This window comes from Chlorella variabilis (assembly GCF_000147415.1).
Source record: "Chlorella variabilis unplaced genomic scaffold CHLNCscaffold_10, whole genome shotgun sequence".
Lineage (NCBI taxonomy): Eukaryota > Viridiplantae > Chlorophyta > Trebouxiophyceae > Chlorellales > Chlorellaceae > Chlorella > Chlorella variabilis.
Window position 1 is genome coordinate 1,110,686 of NW_005435078.1, and position 27,522 is coordinate 1,138,207.

Genomic DNA, 27,522 nt, shown 5'->3' on the forward strand with positions numbered 1-27,522 from the left:
GCGGCGCGGGCGGCGGAGGCGGGATGGGCACAAACGTGCACTTGCAGCACAGCTTGGTGTCGTTCCAGCCTGCACCACACAGCGCCGCCAGGCTTGTTCAGCAGGCAACCTGCTGTCAAAGACGCTGCACCCGCAGCTGCCCTGCACTACCACCAGCCGCACCTGCGCTACCACCATCCACCACCGACTGTCGCCCAGCATTCCCGCCCCACAGTCCCAGCATTGCTTCTCACCGCACCGCCCCACCCCACAGAGGCCACCCAGCCGCATCGCACACCTGGGTACGTCTCGGGCGTGACGGTGAAGCCGGGGCGCTCCTCTAGCAGAGAGGCGCACCGCAGGGGGCACCGGTCCTCGGCGGCGACCACAAAGTCGGGGTCCTGGCAGGGCGGCGGCGGCGGTGGCGGCGGCGGCGGCGGCGACGGCAGCACAAAGTTGCACACGCAGCACAGGATGGCGCCGCCACCGTCGCCGCCGCCGTCCCCGCCGGTCAGGCCCGCGGTGGTGGCTGCAGGCAGGCGGACGGCCGGGCGCGGCAGACGGGGAGGCAGGCAAGTTCGACCAACAGGGGCAGGCCAGCACGGTGGGCTGGCAGCAAGGGGGCCCGCAGTGCAATGGTTGCAGCCGCCATCCACCTCCCACCGCCTTTGCTGCTGCTGCTGCTGTCACAAAAAGCAATCAACGACCAGACGCAGCCAGGAGGCACCAGCCTCCCAGCCACCTCCCCACCCAGGCCAGCCCCGCACCTGCATATGTTTTGGGGTCCACTGTGGTGCCCACCCCCTTGCCCGCGGCCGCCGCTTCGCAGTCTGCTGCGCACTGCTCGGCGCTCGCCACTATCCAGTGCTCCGTCCTGCCGCACACCGGCCGCGGGGGCGGCCATGGCGGCCGCGGGGGCTGCGGTGGGGGAAACACCGGAGGGCTGGCGGCCGCCGGTGGGCTCGGCGGCCGCGGCGGGGGCCGCGGTGGGCGCGGCGGCGTTGGGGCCGGCACGGGCGGCGGCGAGGGTGCCGGCCCGAACCGGCAGTCGCAGCAGAGCTGCCCAACGGGGCCTGGTAGGCAGGGAAGGGGAGGCGTGCGGCGCAAGCTGAGCAACAGGGGAAACGGCGCCGCTGCACCGATTGGCTGGCTCCAAGCTACACCAGGTTCTACCCGCTCGCTCACCGATGTACGTTAGCGGGTTGGCAACCGTTCCCTCTGGCGACTGCTCAGTACAGAACTCTGTGCAGAAATCTGGGGAGGATGCCACGATGTGGGTGGTGGCGTTGCACGCCTGGGCTACTGCCTGCGGCAGGAGCGCTGCCAGCAGAATGGCTGCCGCCGCTGCCGCCAGTGCTGGGGGCGCATGGTGCCGCCGCCGCCACACAGCCATGCCGGGTCCCTGTGCGGCCTGCATTGGCAGCCTCCCACGTGTGTAAGCGTGGCGCCGGCCCCCCAGGGTTTCGAACTCGCACCGCACAATGGGCCGGGCTGGGATGTTCCCCCGTGCCATGCCGCGCGATGCACTTGGCGTTCACCAGTGCAGACCCACCTGGACTCCTATAGAGTGCCGCACGCCACGACACTGGCACCCATTAGGTGGTTCAGCCCAGGCATGTCGTGAATGCGGCCTCTCTGCTACACTCTACAACTTACGATCGCTCTGTATGGTCGCCAAAGGCGAATCCAGGTCCGTGGACCTCGGGCCTCGTTTGGGGCACGCCGCCACGTTGGCGGCCTCCGCTTTTTGTTGCCCCCAAACCGACCCCATTTCTGCATGTTTACAAATATCTGGCACTTGCAGCGTAGGTTAAGTTCAGGCGCAGGGGTACAGGACCTGCAGGAAGACGATGTGCAACGGGAGTGCCGCTGCCGCCGCCGCCACCACCTCTGGCGCCAAGGTGGGGGCCTCTCCCAGACCTACACCCGCTGCCGCCTCTACCACGGCCTGCTGCATAGCCGGCTGTGCTGCCACGCACAGCAGGGTTGGGGAGCGTTGCCGTCGGCACATGAGCGCCGCTGCCGTGCTGAGCAGGCGGTGGAGGTCGGCGGCGCTTGCATCGGCTGGCGCCGCTGCTACCACAGCATCAAAGCCGGCTGGGAAGGCGCGCAGCAGCTGCTCCTGCTGGTACTGCCGCTGCCGCTGCTGGTCCTCTCCACCCTCCGCCTCCCCATGCTGGTGCCATGGCCCCCGCCACGTCAGCAGCTGCAGGCGCAGCCGCTCAATCACGAAGAGGTGGCCGTTTCGGCGGGCGTTGCGCCTCAGCAGCTGCACCGCCGCCTCGCTGCCGCCGGCTGCCACGGCGTGGCGGCACCAGCGCAGCGCCGCCAGGGCTGCCAGCGGCGCATGCCAGCTGCACATCTCCAGCACGTTGGTTCCATGAAACAAGGCGGGGCAGGAGAGCACCAGCGTCGCAAGGGCCTCCGCCGCGGCTTTGTCTGCCGCCGCTGCTGCAGTAGCCGCGCCCTGCTGCAGCGTGGGGGGGCACAGCACCTGCAGCTGCAGCTGCGGACCGGGGCTGCCAGCGCCCAGGCGCAGCCGAACCTCCTCCAGCTCCGGCTCGCCCTCCTCGCGCTGCTGCGGCGGCGGCGTCTGCGATGGCGCCCAGTCTCTGCCGCCCTCTGTGGTGCTGGAGTCTGGTTGCCTCTCACTTCCTCCGCCGACAGTAATGCTGCCGCTGGTGCCACAATCGCTGCCGCCGCCGCCGCTAAACGTGAACACCGCCTGCACAAACCGGCGGTCCATGCGCGCGCCGCGCGCCCGGTTCTCCTGCACGCGCTCATCCACCCGCACATACTGGCAGCAGAAGCCCTCGCCCTCAAACAGCCGCCGCAGGAAGCCCTGCATGGCGCAGTGCAGCGCACGCCGCCACCGGTGTCTTGGTACTTTTCACGTTGATGATGCGAGGCAGGCTGTGGCCTACTCCTGCTTGTGCAACGTACGTGCACGGCCACAGCGGGCAACAAGCGCATGGCCCTCAGCATGCACCCAGCCAGCCACAGACCTCAGTGAAGTAGAAAGCGCGGGTGCCGTCCCAGCGCACGTAGAAATTGGGGCCCAGCTGCTGCTGGCGCCCCTGGCTGCTTAGCCGCTCCTCGGCCAGGTCACCCGCCGCATAGTCCCTGCAGCAGAGGGACAACGAGCATGCCAACCGCAGCACAGGGTAAGCTTTGCTGCAGCTTGGGGCTGCTGGTGCAAATTTTGCAAGACACACACTTCGGTGGCTGGCGGCTGTCTGTTGCGTGTGCATACACACGCACACACAGATACAACGCCGGGCCCACCTGAACAGCAGCTGGGCGCCGGGGCGCAGCGTGCGTGCCACGCGGCGCAGCACGCGCGGCATGGCCTCTGGCGCGATGGCCGACAGCACAAAAACCATCGTGCAAGCATCCACGCAGCCCGGCGGCACATGGACCGTCAGGTCATCGGCTGCAGGCAGCGAGGCGCGACAGCGGTGTGGGCTGCCATCCAGCCATCCACCTGTTGCTTCCGCTGGGACGCCGCGGCCCGCAGCGCATCCTTCAGGATAGGCCAGGTGGCCAGCCAGGCCTGCCACCCACCTGTGATGTCGGCCACAAAGGCGTGGACCCTGCCGGCGGTGGTGGCATATGCCGGGTGGGCCCGCACCAGGCCCACCGCCGAGGGCGCAAAGTCGCAGGCGTAGATGGATGCTCCTGGATTGAGCTCCAGCAGCGGGAACACTGTGTTGCCCGCGCCGCAGCCCACCTGTGCAGCGGGGGGAGCCAGGGAGTGGTTTATGTGCCAGGCGCATTGGCATGATCGTGTGCAGACTGACAACAGACCCGCAGCAGCTGCCACCTTGGCCCCGCACCTCCAGCACCGTGCGCGCGGCCAGCAGCTGCGGGAACTCTGCCTCAAAGTAGTGGCGGTCCTTGAAGAACCGGTCCTGATTTCGACGGTAGAAGAGGTCCCAGTAATGGTCAGCTCGAGCCTCATACTTGGCTGCCAGGTGAGCAGGAACCTGCGGGTCCTTCACCAAATCCATGGCGGCGGAGCTGGCCAGGGCAGGGCTACTGCATGCGCATGGAAGCACACAAAGGACGGTGGCAATGCGGCCTCCGCCGTCGCCGCCGGGCGCCACTTCCTGCCGTCGCTGCCGGGCGCCGCCTGCTGCTGCCGCCCGCCACTGGCCCGCACCTCTATTGACATCTTCGCTCTATAGCGGCGCTGGTGGGCTACACTAGAGCCCAGGCCTCAGCCTCACGAGTAAGCGGCATCTCGGAGATGGGCGAAAGCGCATGCCCTGTGGAGAGTAAGCTCTCAATCACAAAAGACAGACGTGATGCAGTCCTATGGAAAATGGAAATTGAAGTGACGAGTGCAGTAGCCACTCGGCCTGGGGGCAATGCTGCTTCTCGCAGCAGCGGCCCTCCATGTGCATGTTCCTGAACTGTTTGGATCGCTGGACGATCAATCCGCAGCAGCATGGTAGCTCTGGCCCTGGTAGCAGGCCACACCGACTCTGTTCTTTGCTGCGAGGTGCAGCCGGGCGGCAAGCTGCTGGCCAGTGGCGGGGAGGTGCGTGGGCAGGCCAGCAGTGCAGCGACATGCGCTGCAGGCTGCCAGGCTGCAGTGCCCGAGCTGTCTGGCGGCGCCGCGCGCTGGCGGCGGCGGTGGCCATTCGCATGCGGCGGCCCGGCCTGCACCCTGCCCTCAGCCCGCCTCCCATGTCCCCTTCTCTCTTGCCATGCACAGGATGGCGCCATCTGCCTCACCGATCTGTCCACGCTCAAGCCGGCGGGGCGGATAGAGCAGGCGGCGGGCGACGCGGTGCCATCAGTGTGCTGGCACCCGGGTGCCGGCGAGGAGCACAGCCTGTTTGCGGCGGCGGGCTCCGCAGTGTTGCATTTAGACTTGCGCCGCGGTCTGGATGCCTCCGCACTATGCCGCAGCTTTGGGGTGAGCCAGGATGAGGTGAACAGCGTGGCGGTGACCGCCGCCAACGGCTGCTGGCTGGCAGCAGGGGACGACTCTGGAGAGGTGCAAGTCATCAGCCTGCAGCAGCAGCAGCAGCAGCAGCAGCAGGTAGCACCCCCTAGTGCAGCAGCAGCAGCGTCGGCGGCAGCAGCAGCAGCGTCGGCAGCGGCAAGCCTCACCTGCCCTGCGTCCTACAAGACCCTGCGCCGCGGCCACATCAACATCTGCAGCGCTGTGGCCTTCCGGCCGCACCGCCCCTGGGAGGTGCTGTCGGGCGGGCTGGATGCGGCGGTTGTTCGGTGGGACTTCAGCCGGCTGCGCCCGCTGCACACCTGGAGCCTGAACGGCGAGGCAACGGCCAGTGGAGGTGGGTGGCAGCCCGAAGCGCGGGAGCTGCACAAATGACCGTGGGCTGCTCAGGCGGAACCCCAATCGCATGCCAAGTGTGCCCAGCAGCGCCACCACCCTATGGCTGCTCGGTTCCCCATCCCGCCACACGCTGCCCTGCCGGCCCCGCAGGCCAGCTGTTCAACCCTCCCATGGTGCACAGCCTCGCGGTGCCGCAGACAGACGAGCGGGGGCTGTGCAAGCTCGTGGCGGTGGGCCGCGGCGACGGCTGCATCTCGATGTATGATGCCGACTTGAAGGCGGCGCCAGCAGCAAGGGGCAGCAGCGGCAGTGGCGGCGGTGGCAAGAAGGGCGGCAAGAAGGGCGGGCAGAAGGCGGCGGCTGTGGCAGCACCAGGGGTCGTGCCCGGCCGGCTGGCGCTGCTGGGAAGGGAGCAGGGCGGGCATAGCGCAGCGGTCAACAGCGTGTCTTTCCTCCAAGGATCTGGCTGGCAGCAGCTGCTGTCGGCAGGCAACGACTGCCGCCTGCTGCTGTGGAACTGGGGGGCTGCCCAGGAGGGAGCGCAGGTGGCAGCAGAGGCAGCAGCAGAAGCGGCAGAAGTGGGAGGAGGCGGAGACAGCAGCTTGCGGCAGGGCGGCAATCTGCAGCAGCAGCAGTCGCAATGCGCACAGCAGGCGGCGGCGACTGATGAGCCCAGCGGCAGCGCCAGTGTGCCGCTGCTGGCAGCCGAGCACCAGCACAGCCGCAAAATCAACTGGGCTTGCTCCACTGCCCTGCCTGGCTGCCCCTACAATGTGTTTCTTGCAGACACAGGCCGCCGCCTCACAGCTCTGAAGCTTGCATGAAGGCCTGTGTGCCGCTGTGTGTGTGAATCGTTTACATGCGTTTACGCTTTGACGGCAGCACCAAGGCTGCGGTGGTGCTGCATGAGGGAGTCTAGCAGTGGAGAGGGTGGTGCAGCATGCTTGCATGATGTATTCTGTGTGGCATGCACAATGCCCGAGATGAGAGAGCTCCACTCGCCAATGCCAAATTGCACTGGCAAGTGCCTTGGTTGAGCATTGGGGCAGGGCAAATACTGCAAGGGGCGTGCGGTTGGCACCAAGTCCCAGAGCTGTGCATCAGGGCTCTAGCAAAAATCTGAAAAATACAAGAGGCAGGGCAATCGGTGTACACGGAAAGGAAGGGGGCGTTGCGAAAAAATGCAGGCAGGAGTGGGGGTCGCACGCAGCACCTGTGCCGCAGTGCCGCTGCTGCCGCCAGGTGGCTGGGCTGGGTGCTGTGTTAGCTCACAAACGCCGCCGCCTCGCCATCGTCAAGGTTCTTGGTGGGGGAGCGCAGCTCCCACTCGCTAGCCGGCCACACGCGCACCACCAGCGCTGCACGCCAAGCATGCCAGGGGCCAGAGGCGGCGAGCAGGTGAGCAGCGCTGGTCGCAAGTATTGGACCCTGGCCTGCTTGCCCATCTCGTCTCCCTGCCGAGGCCAGCATCGCAACTGCTGGCGCCTGGCACAGGTGCGACACGCGGCAGCGGCGACGGAGGCGGGCCACCCACCCGTCACATCGTCCTTGGTGCGCTGCTTCAGGGCGTGCGCGATGACTGCGTTGGTGGTCTCCAGCACATTGCCATCCTTCTCCCTGCAGCCAGGCATGAAGATGCAGGAGAACGAACATAGGGACGAGCGAGGCAGGGGGGGACCTTGGTCGGAGCCTTGGCCAGGCCATGCATGGCATGGCAGCACAGCTGTGCTGGCTCCTCGGCCACTTCCCATCCCCAGGCATGTGCCCCATGCCCTGCGGCACGCGCCCCCACCTGTCTGCCTGGCAGATGGCCTGTGTGACGGCCTCTGCATCCGCCACATCCCACAGCCCGTCTGACGCGATCAGCAGGATGCCGCCCTGCTGCTCCGACAGGCGCACCACGGGGCTGACGTGGGGCTCCGCCGACAGGCCTGGCGGGGGGGCAGGCGGGGCGCAGGCACGGTGAACAGGCGGTACCGTTGGAAACTACAAGGACGATACGTGCAGGTGCCACGCCTCAACCATCCATCTGCAACTCACCCTAGCGCTGGCATGGCATGCACACAAAATGCAATGCAAACACGCACGCAGCCTCCCCCCAACCACCAGCCACCAGCCACCAGCCGCGCCGCTCTGCCAGATCTAACCACCAACCAGCCAGATCTAACCACCGCCTACCAGCCGCGCACCCCACCGCCCTGCCCGCCTCACCCAGGTCCTCGTCTTTCAGGAACTTGTCGCCCAGGCCCCGGCACAGGTTGAGCCCGTACAGGCGCCGCGCGTTGCTGGCCAGCTGCACACGAGTGAGTGGGGGGGGGACGCAGCGGGCCATGTGACGAGGCCGGGAGCGGGGCGAGTACAGCCGCCATCCCCGCTGGAGCCTGGCCCCTGAATCCACGCCAACCACCCCACCACAACCACCATCGCTCGCGCGCGCGCGCGCGCGCACACACACACACAGGGCGCATACACACAGCACATGCCCGCAGCCCCCCACCTGGATCCCCATGTCCTGCAGGCGCTGCCGCTCGCGCGGGTTGGTCAGCCGGTGGTCCTCCGTCAGCTCGGTGGCGTGCTGGGTGTCGGGGTCGATGAAGAGCGCGGCAGAGTCGCCCACGTTGGCGGCCTGGGGCAGGGCAGGGGGCGGGGTGCATGGCAGGTGTGTGTGTGTATGTGTGAGTGTGCGTGTGTGCTTGGGGGGCGGGGGGGAGGGATCGAGGTGGGCAAGGGAGGCTGGCAGCGCCAGGGTCCAGGACGCGGGCGGGCGGCCGCACCTGCAGGCACACCGCGCCCTCGCCGTCGCGCCACATGAGCACCGCGGTGGCCGTGCACCCCTCCTCCGCGCTGATCGCCTCGTCGGTGGCCAGGAAGGCGCGGCGCAGCATCTCCGCCGCCCCGGCGGCCGCCAGCAGCTCGTGGCGCACGCCTGCAAGGCGCGGGGCGCATGCCATGCGCAAGGGCGGCCGGCAGGGTGGGCTGGGCTGGAGTCGCGGCTGAGGAGGCGGGCGCTGCCGGCACGGTGCAATGTGCCCAGACGCCAGACGTCCACTCAGGGCCAGGCATGGTGGCGGCATGCATCCTAGAACTGCCAAGCTGGGGTAGGCGACGAGGCAGTCAAGAAGCAGGGGGCTGCACCCACCCTCCAGGTGTGTGGCAACCTCGTCCGGCAGCGCCACGCTGGCGGCGTCGGCGGCGCCGCGCCCGCAGTGGCCGTCAAACACACAAAAGAGCGCGGCAGGGTGCGCGGATCCCAGGGCGGCCTCGCAGCCGTGCAGCGGGCACTCGGCGCAAGCCACATCCTGCATAGGAGGGCCGGGGGTGTCGTATGTTGGAAGGGATGCCGGCCAGGCCGGGCAGGGCACGCGGCGACAAATGGCAGCCGCCACAGCGGCTGGCGCGCCCCTGCGTGCGCCCACCTCGCAGGTCTGCCCCTTGCGCTGGTGGTCGCGCCCCGTGCGGCTGATGATGCAGCACTCGAGGCGGAGCTCGTCGCTGGCAGCCGCCACCGTCGCCTTCTTACTGGGGGTGTTGGTGATCTGTGGAGAGGGCAGCAGGAGAGGGCAGCAGGGGCAGGCCGGTGGGTTGATTGTGTAGCGTCAGCAGCATACCGCCAGTGTGTGGGTGCAGTTTGGCACAGTACCGTCTCCCACCCTGACAAGCTGCTCACTGGCTGCTAGCGGCCTGCTGCCGGCGGCTGCCCAAGGCTGACACACACCTTGGGCGAGAGCAGGGAGGAGAAGCTGGGGATCCTGTGCTTGGGCATGGTGAGGCTCTTGGGCATGGAGCCGACTGCAGGGCAGGAGCAGGGGAGCGGCGTGAGGAGGAGCGGAGACCAGAGGGTAGCAGCAGGGGGTTGCGGCATGCTTACTCCCTCTCGGAGGCAGCGGGCCGGGGAGCGTCGCCCAGGCAGCATGCTTCTCAGGGGGGCACGCCAGGAGCCCGCCTGCTGGTACCGCAGGCGCGCCTCACCCGGCAGGCTGCCGCAGCGGGACTGCATGGGATCCAGCAGGTCCCGCGGGAAGGTGGACACCTTGATCTTGGTGAAGCTGCCCAGCTGCAGGGCCGACAACGGTGGGGCGGCGCGGCAGGGCATGCAGGGTTGGCAGCAGCGAGCGGCGTGAACGGAGCGAACGGCAGCAGGGCAGGCTGGCGCGGCCGAGTGGCGGCAGGGGCAGGCTTCCAGCGCACGCCATGCCCACCTGCAGGATGTCGTCTGTGGACAGGCGGTAGTCACGCCCGCGCTTGCGCCCCGCCACGCTGATCGGCTCGCCGTTGAGCAGCGTGCCGTTGAGCGAGCCCAGGTCGGCCACCTGCGTGCGTGGTGTTGGGTGGTGTGGCGTGCGCGTGTGTGTGAGTGAGAAGGTGTTGGTGAGGTGGTGGTGGTGGTGGCGAGGGGAGCCAGCTCAACATATGGGTCTCAGGGCCCTGGGGGCAATAGCCAGGGTGCGGCAGGGTGCAGAGCATCGCGCGCCCTGCCATTCTCCAACCCCCACGCCCCCGCACCTTCCAGCACTTGTCCACGCTGCTCCACCGCACCGCCGCGTGCTGCCCCGAGATCTCGCCGTCGTTCAGCTGCATGTTGGTGCCCTGGTTGCGCCCGATGATGATCTGCGCGGGCAGGCCAGGTGGAGGGGGAGAGGCAGGACGTGTGAGATATGTGGGGGCAGACAAAGGCGCAGGCTGCATGTGAAAGGAGGTGGGCACACCAATTGATGACTGTGGTGCATGTCGCCGCCCACGCTGACACACGCCCACACACCTCCAGCACATCCTCTGTGTTGGTGTAGCCGCGGTTGGTGCACGGCCCCGCCACCACATCCAGCTTGCAGGCCAGAGGCACATCCACGTCCACGCTGCTGCGCATGCCCTCCACCTCCTCAGACAACTGTAGGGGGCGGGGGGCAGCGCAGGGCACAAGGAGGGAGGGAGGAGAGGCAGGTGAGAGGCGGGTGTGCCATGGGGCATGGCCGGCGCCGCATCTGCACAGGCCACAGCCGTTGGGCAGAGGCACGGCATGCGATGAGCGAGCGTGGGGCAAGGGCGCGCACCCTGGGAAGGTGCCTGTCGCTGCGTGACGTCATGCTGCGCTCAGCCAGCATGCTGAAGCCGCCGCCCAGGTCGCCCCAGGCGCTGTCGCCGCCGCCGCCGCCGCCCTGGAAGCCGTGCCCGTGCGGCTGCTGCTGCAGGTGGGCAAAGCCGGGGGCCTGGCCCGGGTAGCTCAGCGGGCCGCTGCCGCTGCGGAACGTGCCGCCGCTGAGGGCGGTGCGCAGGCTGACGCCGCCTGGGAAGCCCGCGGAGCTGGCGCCGGGTGGCGGGCCAGGCAGGGGCCCTCCTGCTCCTCCGGCGCTGCTGCCAGGGTAGGCGGTGCCAGAGGCTGCTAGGTGCACGGCTCGCTGCAGCGCGGCTGCCACCGAGTCTGGCATTGTTCCGCCGGGCGCCGCCTGCTGCTGCTGCTGCTGCGTGCCCCAGGCCGCCGCCGCGGCCGCCGCCGCTGCCGCCGCCTCGGCGTCTGCCTGCTGCTGCTGCTGGAAGCCCAGCGGCGTGACGCTACGGCTGCCCGGCGCGCCCTGGTGCTGCGGCGGCGTCTGGAACTGGAACAAGGCAGCCTGCTCCTGCTCCTGCTCCTGCTCCTGCTGCTGCTGCTGGCCGAGCTGCGGGGAGTAAAGCCCCGCAGCGTCCCCAAAACCAGCAGGCTGCTGCTGCCCCAGGGACTCAGCCTCATATGGCAGCTCCACTCGCAACTCGGGGCGGCCAGGCGTGAACCCTGCAGCTGGCACCGAGGAAGCTGCAGACTCAGCGGGGCCAGACTGGGCCGCCACATCGGCCCGCAGCTGGCGCTGCCCCTCTAGCAGCGCCTGCTCCTGATCAAGCTGCTCCTGCTCTAGTTCCCCCGACGTCTGCTGCGATCCATGCTGGCCCTCCGACAGGAGCGAGCGCCTGCGGCGGTGGCGGGGTTGGCTGCCGCTGCTGCCGGGGCCGTCCCCGCTGACGCCGCCATCGCTGCTGGGGCTCGCTGGCGCTGCAGCGGGTGCGCCCGGTGCTGGGGGCAGCTGCACGTGGGCTGCAGCTCCTGCCTCGGAAGCCCCCGACGCTGGTGGCGGGACAAACGAGGAGAACAGAGGGATGGTGGGCGGCAGCGTGTTGCCTACCGAAGCTGCTGCTGCCAGGTTGTCGGCGCCGCCGAGCTGCGCCGGGGCCAGCAAGGGCGGCACAAAGGGCGAGCCCAGGGCTGCAGGGTGGACATCAGCGGGGTCAAAGCTGGCAGGCGGGCCATCTGCCTGCGGTGCCGCAGCCGCCTGCTCCAGCTGCTGCAGTTGCGCCCGTGGCTGCTCAGGCGGATTGCTAGTGCCAATGGCAGGCTGAGCTGCCGGCGGTGCGGCTGCCGCGGGCGAGGCCATTGCCGCACTTGCACTGCTGCTGGGAACAGCGCCATCTCCTGCTGGTTGTTGTTCAGCGCCCGTGCTGGACACTGCAGCCAGGCTGGGCTCGCTGCTAGGTGGCACCGGGCTGCTAGTCGAGGGCTGTTCTGCCCCCTCTTCATCCTCCTGCTGCTGCTCCTGCTGCTCCTGTTTGGGGCCGGCGGCGGGTGCCGCGGCTACTGTGGCATGCGGGACGCCAGCCGGTCCATCCTGCCCCGCGACAGTGACTGCCTGGACGGCAGCGGCTTCCTGAGGTGCCGCCTCCTCTGCCAGCAACGGCTGCTGCAAGGCGGCAGGCCCAGCGACGGCGACACAACGTGACTTCCAGTACCAGGCTAAGGCGAGCGGCGGCGGCGGCGGTGGGTTGAGTGCTTGCTGCACGGCGCGGCAGCCGGCCCACCCACCTCTGCCCCTTGTCCTCCGCCCTGTAAGCCGGTGCGTGCTCGCGCACGGTGCACCTGGCGCCAAGCGTGGAGCCCTGCCGCCAGCGCGGCAGCTCCCACGAGCCGTAAGGCCACGCCGTCCCACCCCCTGCAGCAGGCATGCCGGAGATGGGCGCTTGGACCGAGCCTGCCTCCAACCCTCACAACACAGAGTGATCGCAGCCTCCCGGCAGCCCTGGGGGGCTCACCCCAGCATGGATGCCTCTAAGAAGAAGTCCATGAAGAGAGCGGTGTCCGTGGGGCACTCATCAGGCCGAGCGGGGCGGGCTGCTTTGTGCCGTGGGCTCCCCTGGACGCTGCAGCGTGGTGTGTTGCTGTGTGACGGATGCAGATGAATGCACAGGCCTCCTGCGGTAGTTCTTCCGGCTGCCAACTGGGACTGAGGCAGACCTCCAGGCTGGCCCTTCCCCGTTCCAAGCCGCAGCACAGGGCGATGGGGGTCAAAGTAAGCGATTGGGGAATGCATGTATTGCCGGGGCAAGATCTGAAGATGACGGGCAGGTAGCCAGGGGTGGCGGGCGCTCCCCACCACCCAAGGATTGGAGTGCCGCCCCGCCGACCCTCCACCACAAATACTGGAGCTAGGCAACACTTGAAATCAGGTAATGTCGTGACAGGGTGTGTGCTGGGTATCAGAGGGCACAGGACAGACAGAAGGTAAAAACAAAATGTTGGCAAGTGGTCGGTTGAGACGTGGAGCGGCAACAGATTCCAAACGCGGCACAATGCCACAGGCGGCTGCGCAGCGTCATAACTGGTCAACGGAAGATAGTCAGGCTCGTCAAAGGGTGGCCAGGCCCATGGACCCCCGCAGCCACTCATTAATTACGAATATGCAGGTGGTCATGGGTCCCTGCCGTGCCCACATCGCGCCCCAGCCGCGGAAGAAGCCCCGTACGCCCTGCTCCCGCAGGATGTGCTGCAAGCACTGCGCAGGAGTGGTGTAGAGCTGCCTATTCACAAAAAGGTTGGTCTTGATCATATCCACCGGTGCCGTCACCGTGGTGGTCACAAGCCCCGCCAGCCCGCTGACTGCACACACGGGGCAGCAGGCTCAGGCTCAGGTGCACAGCAGCGTAGCACACGCAGTTAGTCACGGCTCATGCTGCGCTTGAGCACAGCGCAGATGCAGCGAAAACGCAAGACAAGTATCAGGGCGGTCGTACCTGCAAAGTGGGTCTGCAGGTTGTCCTCCCATCCCAGCTGCCGCACAAAGAACAGCTTGAGCTCATCATAGGTGGCGCACTGCGATGCCGTCAGCAGCGCCGCGCGTGCCTGCACCGCCAAGACAGCACGCAGCAAGTCGAGACCACCCAGCTCATGCCATCCCAGGCCACACACACGCGTGAGGGGCCCTCATCCCATGCCTGCCCAGCGCCACACCCCCTGCTGGCCCTCAGCCGCACTCCAGCCCAGCTGCGGCGCTCACCATGCTGGGCGTGGTGCCCACCCACAGGCCGCGCACGCCCTCGCTGCGCACCACCCTCGCCATGACGGTGAAGGGGCCGCCCGCCGAGCCGCCGCCCTTCTGCATGTGTGTCTTGACGAGGTCAGTGGGGTTGGAGATGCCCGCCGCCAGCGCGCCGCTCAGCATGCCCGCCGCCACCTTGGCCGCAATGCCGCTGTCCTTGCCCTCCGCCCCCAGCAGCGACTTCATGGGGGTGTACAGGCCGATGCGCAGCCCTGCGGCAGCGGGACGGGGGCCGGCGCCGCCATCAAGCGGGCACAAGGGCGCAAGCAACCTTAAGTCTGACTCCCCTCCACTCACTCGTGCCAGTGAGTTGGCACCCGCCCAGCATCTGCCAGGGCCCGCATATGGAGCACACGCTCGCCGGCTGGGCTTGCATTCGCGGGGCCTGGCACCGCAACAGCACCGCCGCCGCCGCCTCACCTCCGTACAGCACGCCCCGCGCCACGGCGGGCGTGATGCCCTGGCCCAGCGCCAGCGGTCCCTCCCGCCGCACAATCTGCCACCCGGTGGCCGCCAGGTTGCGTGCCGCGGGGCCTGCCAGCTGCTGCCGCACCTTGATGACGTCCACCCAGTTGGTCAGCACCACCCCTGAAATCGGGCGTGATGGGAGGGTTCAGGGGCAGGACGGTGAGGGGATGCCTTCACAGGGAGCAAGAGGAAGCGTAGGACAGCCACAGCCGGTCACTCTGCTTCCCCGGGCTTGACCGGCAAAGGCTGGCTGGATGCTATGTGGCCGTACCCCCCTTCCCAGCAAGTAGGCTGCTGCTTGCCTGTGCCAACGCTCGCTCCGCTGGCGGCAAAGCTGGCCACCACGGGGTTGGCCTGTGCCCACGTCTGCTTTGGCACAGGCTCTGCTGCGCACAGGCAAGCGGGAGGGCGTCCAACAGTGGGGCAAGAGTGGCACATCAAGTAGCCACCGCCGCTGATGTTATACTTGATGCTGTGCTGCCTGTCTCCTTGTTCAGAGACGGCGGCCGGGGCTGACACGCACACCCGCTGCCCAGCCGCCGCCACCTGTCGCAGCCCTGCAGCCGCCAACCCCCGCCCCCCGCCCCGCCGCACCTCCCGAAGGAGGCAGCGGCCCGCAACCCTGCTGCTGATAACTCACCCTCAGCCGCAGCAGCTGGTAATCTCGATACTTGCACTTGGTGTGCCATTCTGCGTCAACCAACTATTGGTAGGTCGAAGCTCAGAGGATAGGATGCCAAGAAGCAAGCGACAGAGCCAGGCGAGCTTTCATAAAGCCGCTCCAGGCCGCGCCATTGTGGCTGTTGTATACCAGCTGGCGGCGGCGGCACAGCAGGGCCTAGCACAGGGGGCCCTGTTGAGAATGCTCAGAGCCCTCCACGCCATTGTGGACACTCAGCAAGACTCAGTGCTCACTCCTGCTGCACAGTCGGAAGCCTCGTGAGGGTCTTGAGATAGCCAGCGCGTTGTGGAGCCCTGAGGCCCTCCCCCCTGACTGCTTGCTTGTATCACAGCTTTACAAGGCGGGCCTGAGCGTCCCTGTCCCAATGTTTGAGCCCACACGGCTGCGGGAGGCTCCACAGAGGGAGGTCTCCCTGCTGGGAGCCTGCCTCTCTTGCCTGGGCGCCCTCGTGCGATGCATGTGCTGCCTGGACCCCACCGACATCAGCGGGTAAGCTGCGAGCGGGCGGAAGTGGAGCAGCTGGGGTTCCACCAGTCCGCCGCCTCCCGCCTCCCACCGCCTGCAGCCTCTTCAATCTCTGTTGCCTACAACGTAGCGGGCTGCCCAGGAAACCGTTCTGAAATGCGTGCCCTTCACCTCTCTGCCCTCCAGTGAGGGCGGGCAGCGGCTGCTCAGCGTGCACCAGGAGGCGTCTTCGCTTGGGATCGAGGCGTCGGCCGCCTCGCCTCCCCGCCTGCCCATGGTCGGCGCCAGCGAGCGGGGCCCGCTGCTCAAGGGCCAAGGCCCCTCCTCCTCCAGCCGTGGCAGCCTGCAGCCGGCAGCTTCGCCGCCCATGCCGCCGCCCTTTTTCCCGGCGGCCACGCGGCGGCACAAGCGCCGCAGCTCAGATGCCTCGCGGCACAGCGGCAGCGCCAGCAGCGCCAGCAGCCCCGGCGGTGGCGGCTCCCCCAAAGCTGCCGGCAGCGGCAAGGGCGAGGTCGAGGGCCAGGGAGGGCTGCCGCTGGTAGAAGATGAAGACATCTGCCCCACCTGTTTGGACCCCTACACAGGTCGGTGGCCCCACCTCTGTGTGCACCTGTTGGCATGGCATGCATGGCAGATTGGCTCCAACAGACCGCCGCCGCAGCGGCCAGCGACGCATGGCCGCCCCGCATCGTGCCTGGCAGGAAAGCCGCACACGTGGGTCGCATGGCCCGCCCCGCTCGTGAGCAGCAGCTGCACCAGCCGCAGCTCCCTCTCCCCCTGCTGCCTCCTCCGCCCCTTCAGCTGAACCCTCCCCTGCCTGCTTGCCTCCCTGCTGCCGCGCCGCAGAGGACAACCCCAAGGTGCTCACCCGCTGCAACCACCACTTCCACCTGCCCTGCCTCTACGAGTGGCTGGAGCGGTCGGAGACGTGCCCCGTGTGCAGTAAGCCCATGGCGTTTGAGGAGATCATGTGAGGGGCGGGGCTGCCGTTCCCGGACCCCGAGCCGCTGCCACGGGGCAGGCGGGTCGGCCCCAGCCTCCGTCAGATCATGGCCCGTCCCGCCGCCTACACTGTACATGTACAGAGTGCACCACGCCAAACACACGCCCTTGCTCCCAATGTACCACTTGTCTGCCTCCTAGTTCTGACCTCTCCAACTCTCTCTGGCCATTGAGCTCCCTCTGTCCTGTCTCTTGTACCCTAACCTGTGGTTTTTTGCTGCCTGCCTACACGGCAAGCACGAGGCGGGCCTTTCCTGCACTGTACCACCACCCATTTTCCTTCCTTTTTCCCATTGCGCCAGCATCTTCCTCTGCCTTGATTGCCTCTGCCTTGCTTGCCTGCTGCCCCACACACAGAGCGCGTGGCGGCTCTCTCCCCCTTGCTCTCCCTAGTTCTTCTAGCCCTAGCGAATGTTGGTTTCTTATAGCTGCACCGGATAATGCCATGCCCATGTGCTTTGTATTGCACCGCAGGCAACATTTGTGGCACCCCAGATTGTAACGCTGCCGCAGCGCCGCCTCGCCGTCACTGCAGCACACGTAGCCGCAGCGCATTGTTGCCGCAGAAGCCGGCCTGGCGGTCGCGCACCGCGCGGTGCGCCTCCAGCGGACTTGTGAACCGCACCACGGCCTTCTCCGGCTGGAGCCGGGCCTTTGGGTGTTGCAGACCAGCCTCGGACAGCTGCAGTGGCAGCACGGGCCAGCAGCCATCAAGGCACATGGCAGCGGAGGAGGAGGAGGTGGCAGGCTAGTGCACAGAAAGCGCTGGTGCCAGGCTGGTACTGCCTGCTGCCGGCACTGGGCAATGGCAAGTCATGCGGCAGTTCCAGTTTCAGCTCCACCTGGCCACACCCGCCCCGCCCACCTTCGCCTTCTCATTCTCCCGCAGGAAGGTGACCGACTTGGCATGCAGGTCATAGCCCTGGAAGAAGCGGATCACATCCTCTGCGGTACCAGGAGCACCAGGCAGTACCATTCAGTACTACAGTGTCGGTCATGGGCGGCGGCAGGCAGGCAGGCCTGCAGTCTACGATGAGCGCTGCAGCAGGGGCACGGTGCCTACGGCAGCTGCCTCTGGACACCAGCCCGGCTGCGGAAGGCCCCGCAGCACAGCGTCCTGCTGGGTGCGCACCCGAGGTGGTGGTGGGCGCCAGGTTCTCCACCAGAACGTACCGCCCCCGGCTGCTCATGGCCAGAGGGTTGTACACGCCCGCGCCAAACTCCGTCGCGGTCGCCTTGCGCATGAGCACGCGCCGCGTGCCCTGCACGCGCGGGGTTGCGGAGGGTGAGCAGCGGCAAAGCGAGGTGCGGCCGAGGCGGCGATGGCAGGCAGGCCCTCCAACCTTGCATCGCCGCACATCATCGCCGCCATCGATGCACAGGGCGGCATAACCGGCTCACCAGGTAGGCCATGTGGCGGCTCATGGCACGCTCCCGATCCACCGGGCTCCCAAAGTTGACCCAGAACCGCTCCACAGCAAAGTGCTTCCATGAGAACTCGGGCCTGAGGCAGGACCGGCACCCAAGCAGGCTGGAAGGTGATGAGAGTGGCGGAAGGGAGGCAGCCATGCCTCAAGGCTGCCCCCGGGCGAGGCACGGGCGCCTGGCGGCGCCCGACCGCGTGCGCCACCTTTGCGCCACCCATGCCGCTTCTGCCTGCTCCCAGCGCTGGCCGGCCTGTGCACACGGAGGGATGTGCCACCAGGGCTGAGCCAGGCCCACCCACCTGATCTCCTCCTCAGGCAGATTGTAGCCGTCAAAGAAGGCGGCAATGTCCTGGCGCAGCAGGCTCTGGCTCACATTGTAGATGTAGGCCGGCCACATGAGCCCCGACCGCTGCTCGTGCTTGGGAGCCACGCGGACGTAACTGCGCGGTTGGGGCCGGGGCGGAAAGGGCGGGGTGAGGGCAGCGGCGGCGCCCGACCGCGGATGGTGCGCCTGGGCCATGGGCAGGTAGAGCTGAGCGCCGGCAGCTTACTCAGCGCCGTCCATCATGGCTGTGGAAGCGTCGGCATAGTTTATGCGAAGTTCCGCGTCCCCCGCCGCTGCGCGCGGCCGCCAGTCCAGACTGCGCCGCGGCCGGTCATCGCTGCCTTGCTGCTGCTGCGCCTGCTGCTGCACGCCGTCTCCCTGGTTGCGGGGAGGCCTCTTGCCGTAGACCTCCCGGGCCCAGGGTGTGTATGAGTCCTGCTTCTTCTCCGCACGGCTCTTGGGCCGCCATCTCTCCGTGATATCGTGCCCCTGTCTCATCGCTGCGCTGCTGCTGTACAGCATGCGGCCGGCCTGCTGCAGAGCAGCCTGGGCGCCCCTCCCGTTTCTTGCTACCGCTTGCATATCGACCTTTGAGAGCAAAACCGGAAGTGCATGTGATACTTGGCGTCGATCATCTAGCGGGATTGCTGTGGGGCACGCTATTCATGCTAAAACTCAGCAGTATGCGGGGCATGCTGCGCTCCTGGAAAGCAATGAGCTGGATATAGAGCACAGCCGTCAGGGAGGGCCACGATGCATCGGGCCATTGGTTTGCGAACCGGACCTGATCGAGAGCCTTCCAGCCGGGCCCTGCCTTGTTGGACGTCCAACTGAGGCTTTCACCTCTCGGTCGCAGCAAGGAAATCATGCTAGCCACTGCGCCCAGCAGCAGCAGGCCTGCCAGCGGCGGCGCGCCTGCTGGGCGCCGGGCAGCACCGACGGCAGCGGCAGCTACGCCCCGCCCGCAAGCAAGCAGCTGCAGTTTTCTCACGGCTGCCCATGGCCACTGCTTGCATGCTAGCAGCACCATGGTGACTTATTGGACGATGCGAGGTGTAGGTAGCAGTCTAGGAGCAGCAGCAGCAGTAACATGGGTGCCGCGGCACGCACGCCAGCAACGCCAGCGGCGTGTAGCTTACTGCCAGCAGCAGAAGGGCAACGGTAGTGGAGGGGAGAAGGACAGGAAGAAGGGCAACGGTGGTGGAGGGGAGAAGGAGAGCATTCAAAATTTCGAGGTCCTGATCGGCGACTGCCTGTGCCTGCTGTGTTTTGCGCTGTACAAGCAGGTGAGGGTCGGCTCAGCAGCCCCAGTTGATGCTGGCATGCGCTGCCCCGCCAAAGACGTGCACTCATGCTGATGCTGCCGCTTCAAGCTCATTTTCCCTGCCTGCAGATCACAGCTCTTATCTTCCTTCCAAGTTTCCCAGGGTGGCTTGCGCCGCTGGCCTTCAATCCCGTGCGTTTTTTGGAGTTTTTCAGCTTTGCTGTCACTCTGATCGGCACCTGGGTTGCCTCGGGTAAGTGTGGGGGTGAGGCGAGCAAGCAAGTGCATGCCTAGCCTACATGCCCCAACCCAGGCTGCTGTGCTGCAGGCATGCTCACTGGCGGCTACCGGTTTGCCGCCACGGCAGATGTGCAGGCGGCGCTGCGGTCAGTCTTGCTTGCCTGCCAACCTGCCTGCTGTAGGAGGCCTGCAGGCAGCTCACCAGCAACTAACTTTTTACACTACACCTGTTCCCTTCCCTGTTCGCAGCCGCACCTGCTTCATGTGGCTCATCAGCATGCCAGTCGCCGCGGCTCAGCTGGTGCTGCTGACGGCAGCCGAGGGCGAGGCGCTGGTTGGCGACGAAGGCTTTGCTTCCAAGCTGCCCCTGGCGGCCACCGGGGCTGGCGAGCCCTTTGTCACGGCAGCGGGCGTGCTTGGTGAGCAGCAGGCGCAATGCCTGGCAACCAGGCAGGGCCGCTGGCCTCACAGGGGTGGTGTCTGTGACCAGACCATGCGCAGCAGCTGCAGCAGCAGCAGCAGGGCCGCGGGTGAGTTTTTGGGCGCGCTCCCCACCCTCTGCAGGCCTCATGCTCGTGTGGCGCACCTTCTACGCCAGCTATCTCGACATGTACAGCTTCCGCAGCAGCACCGCGGCGCGGCGAGACCGGGGGCGCGACATGGAGGAGTTTGCCGACTCGCTGCGCAGCGCCATGCTGCTGTCGCTGGCCTGCTGCGCCGTGCTGCAGTTCCTGGGGGGGCTGGTGGGGGAGGAGCAGCTGGAGATGATGGCGGCCGGGCTGCTGGCCCACGCCTCGTTGACCGGCGGCGCGCCGTGACGCCCATCCCTTGGCGCCATCGAACTGACCCACCTTCTAGCTCTCGAATACCCGCGCCCACTTGCAAACCCTTGGGGCGCCTACTTGTTTTGACTACCGACATGCCAGCCTGTATATGGCAGCATTTCATCCCACCAGCAGCTTTGTCATGCCTGCTTTTCTGCCACACCCCAGTTTTTCTGTGCCATCAGCCACTGGGCTGCCCATCTCCGTTCCTCCTTGGCAGACTTCCCCAAATGTGTGTTTAAATGGAAACGAGGCTTGCAACAAAACAGCGAAAGTGCAGCAGCAAAGTGTCTGGTCACATGAATGCCAGAAGGCATGGGCGGTGTTTTCAGTCAGAGCCCGTGAGCGTGGGCAGTGTCAGCGGTATGGTGTGGGCATCGTGTCAAGAGAGTTGAATTCAGAAGGCAACGGGGCTCCAGTGCAACAGTGTTGCTGCCAGCCAGAGCAAACAACGGACAGTTCAATGACTCAACCGCCCAGCGTTTGTGCGGGCCTGCCGCCGGCCTTGTGCGGGGAAGGGTGCTGGGCGCCAGGCCGCAGCGGGCAGCGCCTGGCATAGCACCGGGCAGCGCCTGGCAGACTCCCAGCTGCGGCCTCCGCCTCACTCGTTGTCCTTTGCCTTCTTGGCCCCAGGCTCCTCCTCCTCGGCCTCCTCCGCCGGCTCCTCCACCGGCGCCTTGCGCTTGCGCTGCTTGGGCGCGCCGCTGGCGTACGTCTCGACTGCGCGGGGTGGCAGCACAGGGCGCGGGCGGTTGGGGGGCAGGCCGCTGGGCTGGCAGCGCAGGCACCAGCCAGGGAGGAGCTCCCCCGGCTCAGCGCAGCACCCGCCGCACCTCGCAGCATCCACCTCAAGAGGGCAGGCAGGCCAGCGGTTGAGCTCCCGCCCCGCCCCGCCCCTCCCAGAGGCAGCCCAGAGCCCCCTCCTTATTATTTTTACTCACTGATGTCCTGCAGCTCGGCCATGCCGGTGTCGGAGCCAAAGTCGAGGCCGGCGCGGGTCAGGGCGCGCCCCCACTTCTGCAGATTCTTCCACAGCGCCTCCCACTGCAGCATGCATGGGCGCCACGACGCAAGGGAGGGAAGGTGGGCGGGGAGGGGTGGATGAGCGGCCCGGGGAGGCTGCGCGAAGCACGTGAGGCGTGATGGGCCAGGGCCCAGGGAGGAGGCAGGCGAGGCGGCGAGACGCAAAAGAGGGTTGGCGGCGCGGAGCAGCAGCTGCGCCAAAGCCCCACCTGCGCGGGCTCCCACTCCAGGTTTTCGGCCGCCTGGCCCAGCACCTCCACCCACTTCTCGTACAGAACCTGCGGGGGCGGGGCAGGAGGCGGCGGCGGGGCCAAGGCGGCGCGAGCGAGCGGGTGAGCGACGCGGACAGGCGGCCCAAGGCCCAAGCCCAAGGGAGCGGGCTGGGGGTGAGTCGATGCCGACGCGGCAGAGGCAGAGGGCAGACGCCGCGGCGTCGTGGCGGCTGCTGCCCCCGGCGCTCTGCTCGGCCGGCAGCAGCGCGGGCGCGGCGCGGCGTCTCACTGTGGGGAACTCGGCGGCCTCGCTGATCTCGTCGCCGCCCGCCGCCTCCCAGCGCTCGCCGTCTCCGGTCAGGTCAAATCCCTTGGGGTCGCCAGACACCTGCGGCGGAGAGGCAAGGGCGGGAGCGGCAGGCAGGTGGAGGCGGGCGGAGGTGTGTGGGGCCAGGGCGCGGCGGGGCGTGCGGGGCGGTGGGCTGGAGCCGCGGTGCAAGGAGGGCGGCACGGCACGGCACTGGAATTGCAGGCGCTGGGCCCCACCTGGCCGGTCACAGACTCCAGCGCATCCAGGGCCTCCTGCCACTCCTCACCCTGCAGTGGAGAGGGCAGGGAGGGGCGAAACCTGGTGTGAGCGAGGGGTGCGTGCACGGGCGGGCCGCCAGCCCCTCCCGCCCCGCCTCACAGGCCCGTGCGTCGTGCCGGGGCGTCGGGCGCGGCTGCCCGCCGGTTTCCCGGCGATTTTCAGCCACACTGGCAACTGGGTGAGCGGCAGAACGGCGTGTGGAGGGGGCGGGAGGGCTAATCTGATGTACCTCCTGAAAATCCTCGACGCTGTTCCAGACCCTCAGCGCCCGCTTAATCTTAGCAGCCATGGTGTGTCTTTGATTTGGAGTGGTCGGGGGAGAGTTAGCAAAGGGCCCCTGCGGGGGGTGGCGATGCTGGATGCGAGGCGCGGTGCTGTTCTGCTGCTGATGGCACCAGTAAGGTATGGAAATTGCAGAGTGCGCGGCAGCCGAAGGTGTCTCAGGTCCAGAACAACAGTGCCTGCTTGGTGCTGCGTGCTGTGCTTGGTTGCCGTGCGCGCTGAAATTCGGCGCTGCAACTCTGTTTTAGGCGCTTGATCTGGTTCTACGGGACTTGCTTGAATTGTTGTGCGACCCCACACGGTCAATGGCGCTCGTTCGCTCTCCCATCCGACACACATGTGTGTGCCCGTGGCCGCCTCGGGTTGCTTTGCCGGCCTCAAAGAAGGAGAAGATTGGCATGAGATGTGAATTAGCACCAAAGGGCCGTGCAATGAGCAGGAGCCACCTGGGAGCAGCGCCGCTGGCGCGGCCGCCTGCTCGGCGCCACCTCTTCACCTCTTGCTCGTGCCCAAGCTGGTCTGGGTTGGTTGATTCCAGGAAATCTGGCAGGACAACAAATCAAACAAAAAAAGGGATGCTATGCATCTCCCGTCCAAAAGATCACGGGGCATCGAGCTGAAGCTGATGGCACGCGGAAATAGAGGGCAGTGCTGGGCGGCAATTGGGACAGTGGGCTGGGCAGGCCCTCAGGCCGGGAGCAAGAGGCTGCCTGGAAAAGGGGATGTATATTTGCAACGAACCATTTGGACGGACCAGTACGAAGGAAACGTCATGCAAACCGCACGTCAAAAACGCCACAGGGCCGGCTTGCAGCGTGGCTCAAGGCCCAAAGAATAAACAGCAAAGGGCATGGTCCCCTGCTCCTCGGCCTCAATCCACCTTGCGGACGGTCAGGCAAGGGATCTTGAGGAAGGCGCAGATTTCGTTGATCATGCTGATCACGTAGTGCAGGTAACCCGCCACCACCACTGCGGGCAGGCAAGAGTGGCAGGCAGGCAGCAATTACCACCACAGACGTTGGCAGCTCTGTGCACAGGTGGCAGTACAAGCAGGATGCAGTAGCAGCAGGATCAGCAGCGGGGGCGGCCCACCCGCATTCACGCTGTAGCCCAGCAGCACTGGGTCCAGCCACCCCAGGAAGTGGTTGGCAATCTGCATCGCAGGGTTTGGAGGAGGGAGAGAAGGGCGCAGGGTGGGGGTAGGGACTTTAGGGCCTGTGCTGCGCCCGCAGCCGCCCTGCGGCGGGCTACCGGCGTGCCGCCTGCCCACCTGCGCTGCCATGGCCACCAGCGGCCAGGCGGCGACCTCAAACGGCTCCTTGGACATGTGAGCCATGATCAGCTTGGTGGCCTGCGGGCCGGGGCCAGGGTGGGGGCAGGGGTGGAGGGGCAGGCAGCAGGAGCTGGACAGCGCCACAAACAACATGCAGACAGCGGGAGCTGGAAGCTGGGCGGCGGGAAGAGGCTAAGTTAGTTGCAGGTGTGAGCGTCACCTGCATTGCATAGATGACCCCAAACGTGCCCATCACCACCCTCCCCTGGCCGGGCGCAGGGTGCGGCAGCATGAGCAGCATGCCGCCCAGCGCGAACATCAGTAGAAGCTGCAGCAGAAGGGTGGGCAGCGGGGGAGGGCGCTTGATGAGCAGGCGAGATAGCTGGGCGAGCGCCGCGCCCCACAGTGCTGTCGAGAGATGGGATCGGTGTGCACGCCAGCGCACCTGCAGCAGGTGCGATGCCGCGTGCTGCTTGCCCAGCTGCTTGTGCCCCTGCTCCCGCTTGGGCAGCGTGGTGTGCTCCAGCTGCAGCCAACAGGCCAGGAGCAGCATCAGAGGCACGCACATGCGCATGCAGGGTGACGCGCTGCCGGGAGCCTCCAGTTTGGGAGCGCCTCACACCTGCTGGGTGCCCGACAGCCTGAACACGCGCTCCACCTGCTGGCACAGCAGCATCACCGCCATGGAGGAAATCCACAGCACCGCAAGGTCGTTGAGCTGCGGGGGAGAGAGGGGGAGGGGCAGGGTGGAGGCAAAGTGGGTATGGCTGTGTGGCAGGCGATAGGGGTGCACACAGCTTGCTGGGGTATGTGCAGGACTGCACGCCAGCAGTCGGGCCCCCGTCTCCGCACCTGAATCTGTGATACCAGCTTGGTCACAAAGCCCGGCAGCAGCGCCTGCGCCACGCTGCTGCTCATGAGCGCTGCAAAAGGGTGCACCAGCCACGTCTGCGGCCTGCTGACGAGGAAGGGGAGAGGAAGGGGAGTGCAAGGACGTGACAGAGGGATGGCACTGCAGCAAAACAACATCTGCCATACGCACAATTGCGCACCACAGCAGCCGCAGCAGCCTGGGCACCCAGGCAACAAGTCACCGAGCAATGCTGCTTGCCTGATGGCGCAGGTGATGAGGTGCATCATCACCACCGAATAGTTTGCCTCTGTCACGCCCATGTACCCGTTGCCATACACCATGGTGCCTGCGGGCACAGCGAGGCCGCCAGTTGGAAGCCAGCAACAGCCAGCAAACACCCCGCTGCCACCCTGCATGCCAGCATAAGCAGCCAGCTTTGCCGCAGAGTCCCACTGTCGTCCAGCAGAGGACCCTGACCTGTGTGGTATTCCTCCCAGTGCGCCATAATCCAGGGCACCATCACACAGTAAGTGCCAGAGATCATGCGCCAGCCCATGGGCACGTTGAGGGAGCAGGCCACGTTCATCAGCACCAGGTGCACAGCCAGCGCGTCGCAGCCTGCAGGGGTGGTGCCCGACGTGCCGGCGTCACAAGGCAGGAGTGTGGACATCGGGCTGGCACGGCATAGCGGCAGGGTCGCTGCCAGCTGGGTGGTCCTCCTCCCTTGCCAGCGCACCGTGGTCGAACAGCTGCCCCAGGGGCGAGCTGTTCTTGGTGCGTCGCGCCTGCTTGCCGTCCAGGCAGTCCATGTGGAGGTAGAAGAAGACGGCAAAGGCGCTGCGGCAGGTGGTGATGATGTGGTGTGTGGTGGTGATTAGGACGATTGTAAGCAGAGAGGCAGGGTTGGACATGTTCATCTAGGGCAGGTGGAAGGGCCAGCCGCAAACCTGGAGAAGTAGAGCCAGAGCGGCGCGGTGCCGGCAAACTCGGGCAGGTGCACCGCAGCCACGACGTAGGATAGCAGCAGCGCAAAGAGGCCAAGCAGGGTGATCAGGTTGGGCGCCAGCCACATCGGCAGCCAGTTGTTGGTGATGTCTGCAGGACGGCAGGAGGAGGGCGGGCGAGATGCAAAGTCAACACAACACTAAGGAACACCGAGCAAGGTGGGAGACTGTTTCCAGCGCATCTGGCATGCAGTGCAGAGCCGATGCCAGCCTGTGCAGCCAAGTGCAGCAGGTTGAGGGTTTGAACCGCCGCCGTTCGGGCGGGTGCGCCGCCATGGCCACGTGCACTCACAGTTCCAGACCGGCTGGTGCAGCTCATCCAATATAGTGTAGCCGCTCGGCTTGTACTGGTAGCTTTTCAACCCTTCCAGCCCACGGCTGGTGAGGTAGCCGCGCATTATCGCGACGTCAGCACGCTTGGCTGGGGTGTTCAGAATGCGGGACCGATCACGGGAGCTGGGGATGGGGATGGCACGCTTCGGGCACGACGGAGCGGCGGCCGAGGGCGATGGCGGGGCAGGGAAAAACCTGCTGATCTCTGGCTGGTTGCAGCGACAGAAAGGGGCGATGACACTGCTACAAGCTCAGCCAAATTGCGCTCTGCCGAAAAGCGGGGCTGCATGCCTTCATGGACCGTTCGATTCCGACCTGGAGGCGCAGTTTGCCAGCAAGGCCTGCAGCCTCCCTGCAGCTCCGCAGCCTTATGCAGATGCCCCACAGCTTTTACGGCATCACTGAGGATCTGTCCCAGCGATGGCGCCGCGTGTGCTCGACCTGCCCCACGACTCCTGCTGGACTGGCTCCATGGCAGCCTGGGCCCCCTTCCCTGCGCAGCTTCCGCAGCCGCAGCTGGCCGGCGCCGGCCTGCCGCCCCTAAAATCGAGCAGCCGGGGCGTCTGGCTGCGCAGCGACGCGAGCGGCGTGCTGACGGTGCAGTGGCGCCCTGCCGGGGCGCCGCCACTGCTGGTGTGCACGCTGCGGAGCTCGGGGGAGCTCCTCAGTGCGCCCCTGATGCCTGGCGCGTTTGCCTTCAAGCTGCTGTGCCCGCAGCACACCGCCGCGGCTGCCGCGGGGGCACCAGGTCCCAACACCATCGGCCACCTGCTGCTGCTCACGCTGGCAGTCAGCGCCAGCAGCGCCAGCGCGCCGAGTGGCTGCTCGCAGCGAACCTTCACCATCGCTGTGCGGTTTGACACTGCTCAGGCGGGCAGGGAGTGCGGCGCGCTGCTGCTGGCCATCCACCAAGGCAGCCTGCAAGTGGTGCAACCAGCGCCGCCTCCAGCGCCCATGGCCGCCCCTGCCCCGGCAGCAGCAATGAGGCAGCACGAGGAGCAGCAGCAGGGGCACGGCCCGGTGCGCGGCGGCAGCTCAGGGGTGGAGGAAGAGGCAGCGGACGCCGCTGAAGCAGGGGGAGCGTCCAGGGCGAGCGCCATGTTTGGCTTCCAGGACGAGGCCAGCCTGGTGGCCTCCCTGCAGGTAAGATTAAGACTCTGTTAGCGCAAAGCTGCTGTCAGCCCAGGGATTCATGCTTGGATACAGCTGTGCTCTCGACCGAGGGCCCCATCTGCCGCCTGCTTCGCTGCGCAATGCCGCACAGCTTGGCGAGCGCTTGCATGAAATCCGTGCTCCATGTAGGCTGCCCGTGCGGACCCCGAGTTCCTGGCGTATGTGGAGCAGCTGGAGCAGGCGGTGGAACTGGTGGAGGGGCTGCTGCTGGAGGCCGGCGAGCCGCGCCCAGGGGCAGCGGCGTCGGGCGGCGGCACAGCAGCAGCGGCATCAGGGGTCGTACATCAGCAAGTGAAGCTTCAGTGATGCATCTGGCTGGCATGTTACAAGCACCTGGTGGATAGCACATTGCTGGAGAGGGGGGGACTCGATTTTAGGGCAACGACCTCGTGCAGCGGCGTGCACCGCTCAGCTGGCAAGGGCGGCAGGACAAGAGAAATGTGTGGCAAGCCTGGCCAAC

At 66.9% G+C, this 27,522-nt stretch overlaps 8 protein-coding genes across 8 annotated transcripts; 3 read left to right on the forward strand and 5 right to left on the reverse strand.

The window, feature by feature from the left end:
• Positions 1–2,957: 2,957 nt before the first annotated feature.
• Positions 2,958–3,989, reverse strand: CHLNCDRAFT_23357 (hypothetical protein; the record flags this gene model as incomplete). Its single annotated transcript, XM_005847748.1, has 4 exons — positions 2,958–3,102; positions 3,265–3,412; positions 3,544–3,709; positions 3,816–3,989. The coding sequence occupies 4 exons, from the start codon at positions 3,987–3,989 to the stop codon at positions 2,958–2,960; spliced, it is 633 nt and encodes a 210-aa protein (XP_005847810.1).
• A 440-nt stretch (positions 3,990–4,429) lies between these two features.
• Positions 4,430–6,114, forward strand: CHLNCDRAFT_134004 (hypothetical protein; the record flags this gene model as incomplete). The annotated part of the gene is made up of 3 exons (XM_005847586.1): positions 4,430–4,522; positions 4,700–5,288; positions 5,441–6,114. 3 exons carry the CDS (start codon positions 4,430–4,432, stop codon positions 6,112–6,114), a joined length of 1,356 nt encoding a protein of 451 aa, XP_005847648.1.
• A 439-nt stretch (positions 6,115–6,553) lies between these two features.
• Positions 6,554–12,372, reverse strand: CHLNCDRAFT_134005 (hypothetical protein; the record flags this gene model as incomplete). Its single annotated transcript, XM_005847749.1, has 16 exons — positions 6,554–6,648; positions 6,825–6,907; positions 7,083–7,221; positions 7,502–7,583; positions 7,788–7,916; positions 8,065–8,216; positions 8,430–8,589; positions 8,707–8,826; positions 9,006–9,079; positions 9,260–9,344; positions 9,490–9,600; positions 9,794–9,898; positions 10,050–10,175; positions 10,339–11,991; positions 12,168–12,240; positions 12,341–12,372. The coding sequence occupies 16 exons, from the start codon at positions 12,370–12,372 to the stop codon at positions 6,554–6,556; spliced, it is 3,219 nt and encodes a 1,072-aa protein (XP_005847811.1).
• Positions 12,373–12,933: 561 nt separating this feature from the next.
• On the reverse strand, positions 12,934–14,780 carry CHLNCDRAFT_134006 (hypothetical protein; the record flags this gene model as incomplete). Its single annotated transcript, XM_005847750.1, has 5 exons — positions 12,934–13,184; positions 13,319–13,427; positions 13,582–13,835; positions 14,044–14,211; positions 14,732–14,780. 5 exons carry the CDS (start codon positions 14,778–14,780, stop codon positions 12,934–12,936), a joined length of 831 nt encoding a protein of 276 aa, XP_005847812.1.
• Positions 14,781–15,773: 993 nt separating this feature from the next.
• CHLNCDRAFT_18021 (hypothetical protein) lies at positions 15,774–16,203 on the forward strand (the record flags this gene model as incomplete). Its single annotated transcript, XM_005847587.1, has 2 exons — positions 15,774–15,822; positions 16,085–16,203. Coding segments are annotated over 2 exons (168 nt in total), but the record flags the coding sequence as incomplete, so codon positions are not given.
• Positions 16,204–16,766: 563 nt separating this feature from the next.
• Positions 16,767–18,490, reverse strand: CHLNCDRAFT_52363 (hypothetical protein; the record flags this gene model as incomplete). The annotated part of the gene is made up of 6 exons (XM_005847751.1): positions 16,767–16,922; positions 17,106–17,185; positions 17,373–17,502; positions 17,642–17,744; positions 17,967–18,107; positions 18,219–18,490. 6 exons carry the CDS (start codon positions 18,488–18,490, stop codon positions 16,767–16,769), a joined length of 882 nt encoding a protein of 293 aa, XP_005847813.1.
• Positions 18,491–19,020: 530 nt separating this feature from the next.
• CHLNCDRAFT_52364 (hypothetical protein) lies at positions 19,021–20,314 on the forward strand (the record flags this gene model as incomplete). Its single annotated transcript, XM_005847588.1, has 5 exons — positions 19,021–19,278; positions 19,386–19,509; positions 19,585–19,642; positions 19,746–19,915; positions 20,061–20,314. 5 exons carry the CDS (start codon positions 19,021–19,023, stop codon positions 20,312–20,314), a joined length of 864 nt encoding a protein of 287 aa, XP_005847650.1.
• Positions 20,315–20,544: 230 nt separating this feature from the next.
• Positions 20,545–25,624, reverse strand: CHLNCDRAFT_57872 (hypothetical protein; the record flags this gene model as incomplete). Its single annotated transcript, XM_005847752.1, has 17 exons — positions 20,545–21,040; positions 21,262–21,364; positions 21,553–21,621; positions 21,845–21,943; positions 22,102–22,152; positions 22,374–22,481; positions 23,307–23,395; positions 23,519–23,579; positions 23,697–23,777; positions 23,920–24,027; positions 24,145–24,225; positions 24,322–24,417; positions 24,552–24,654; positions 24,778–24,898; positions 25,030–25,170; positions 25,289–25,389; positions 25,500–25,624. The coding sequence occupies 17 exons, from the start codon at positions 25,622–25,624 to the stop codon at positions 20,922–20,924; spliced, it is 1,656 nt and encodes a 551-aa protein (XP_005847814.1). The 3' UTR covers positions 20,545–20,921.
• Between the last annotated feature and the right edge of the window lie 1,898 nt (positions 25,625–27,522).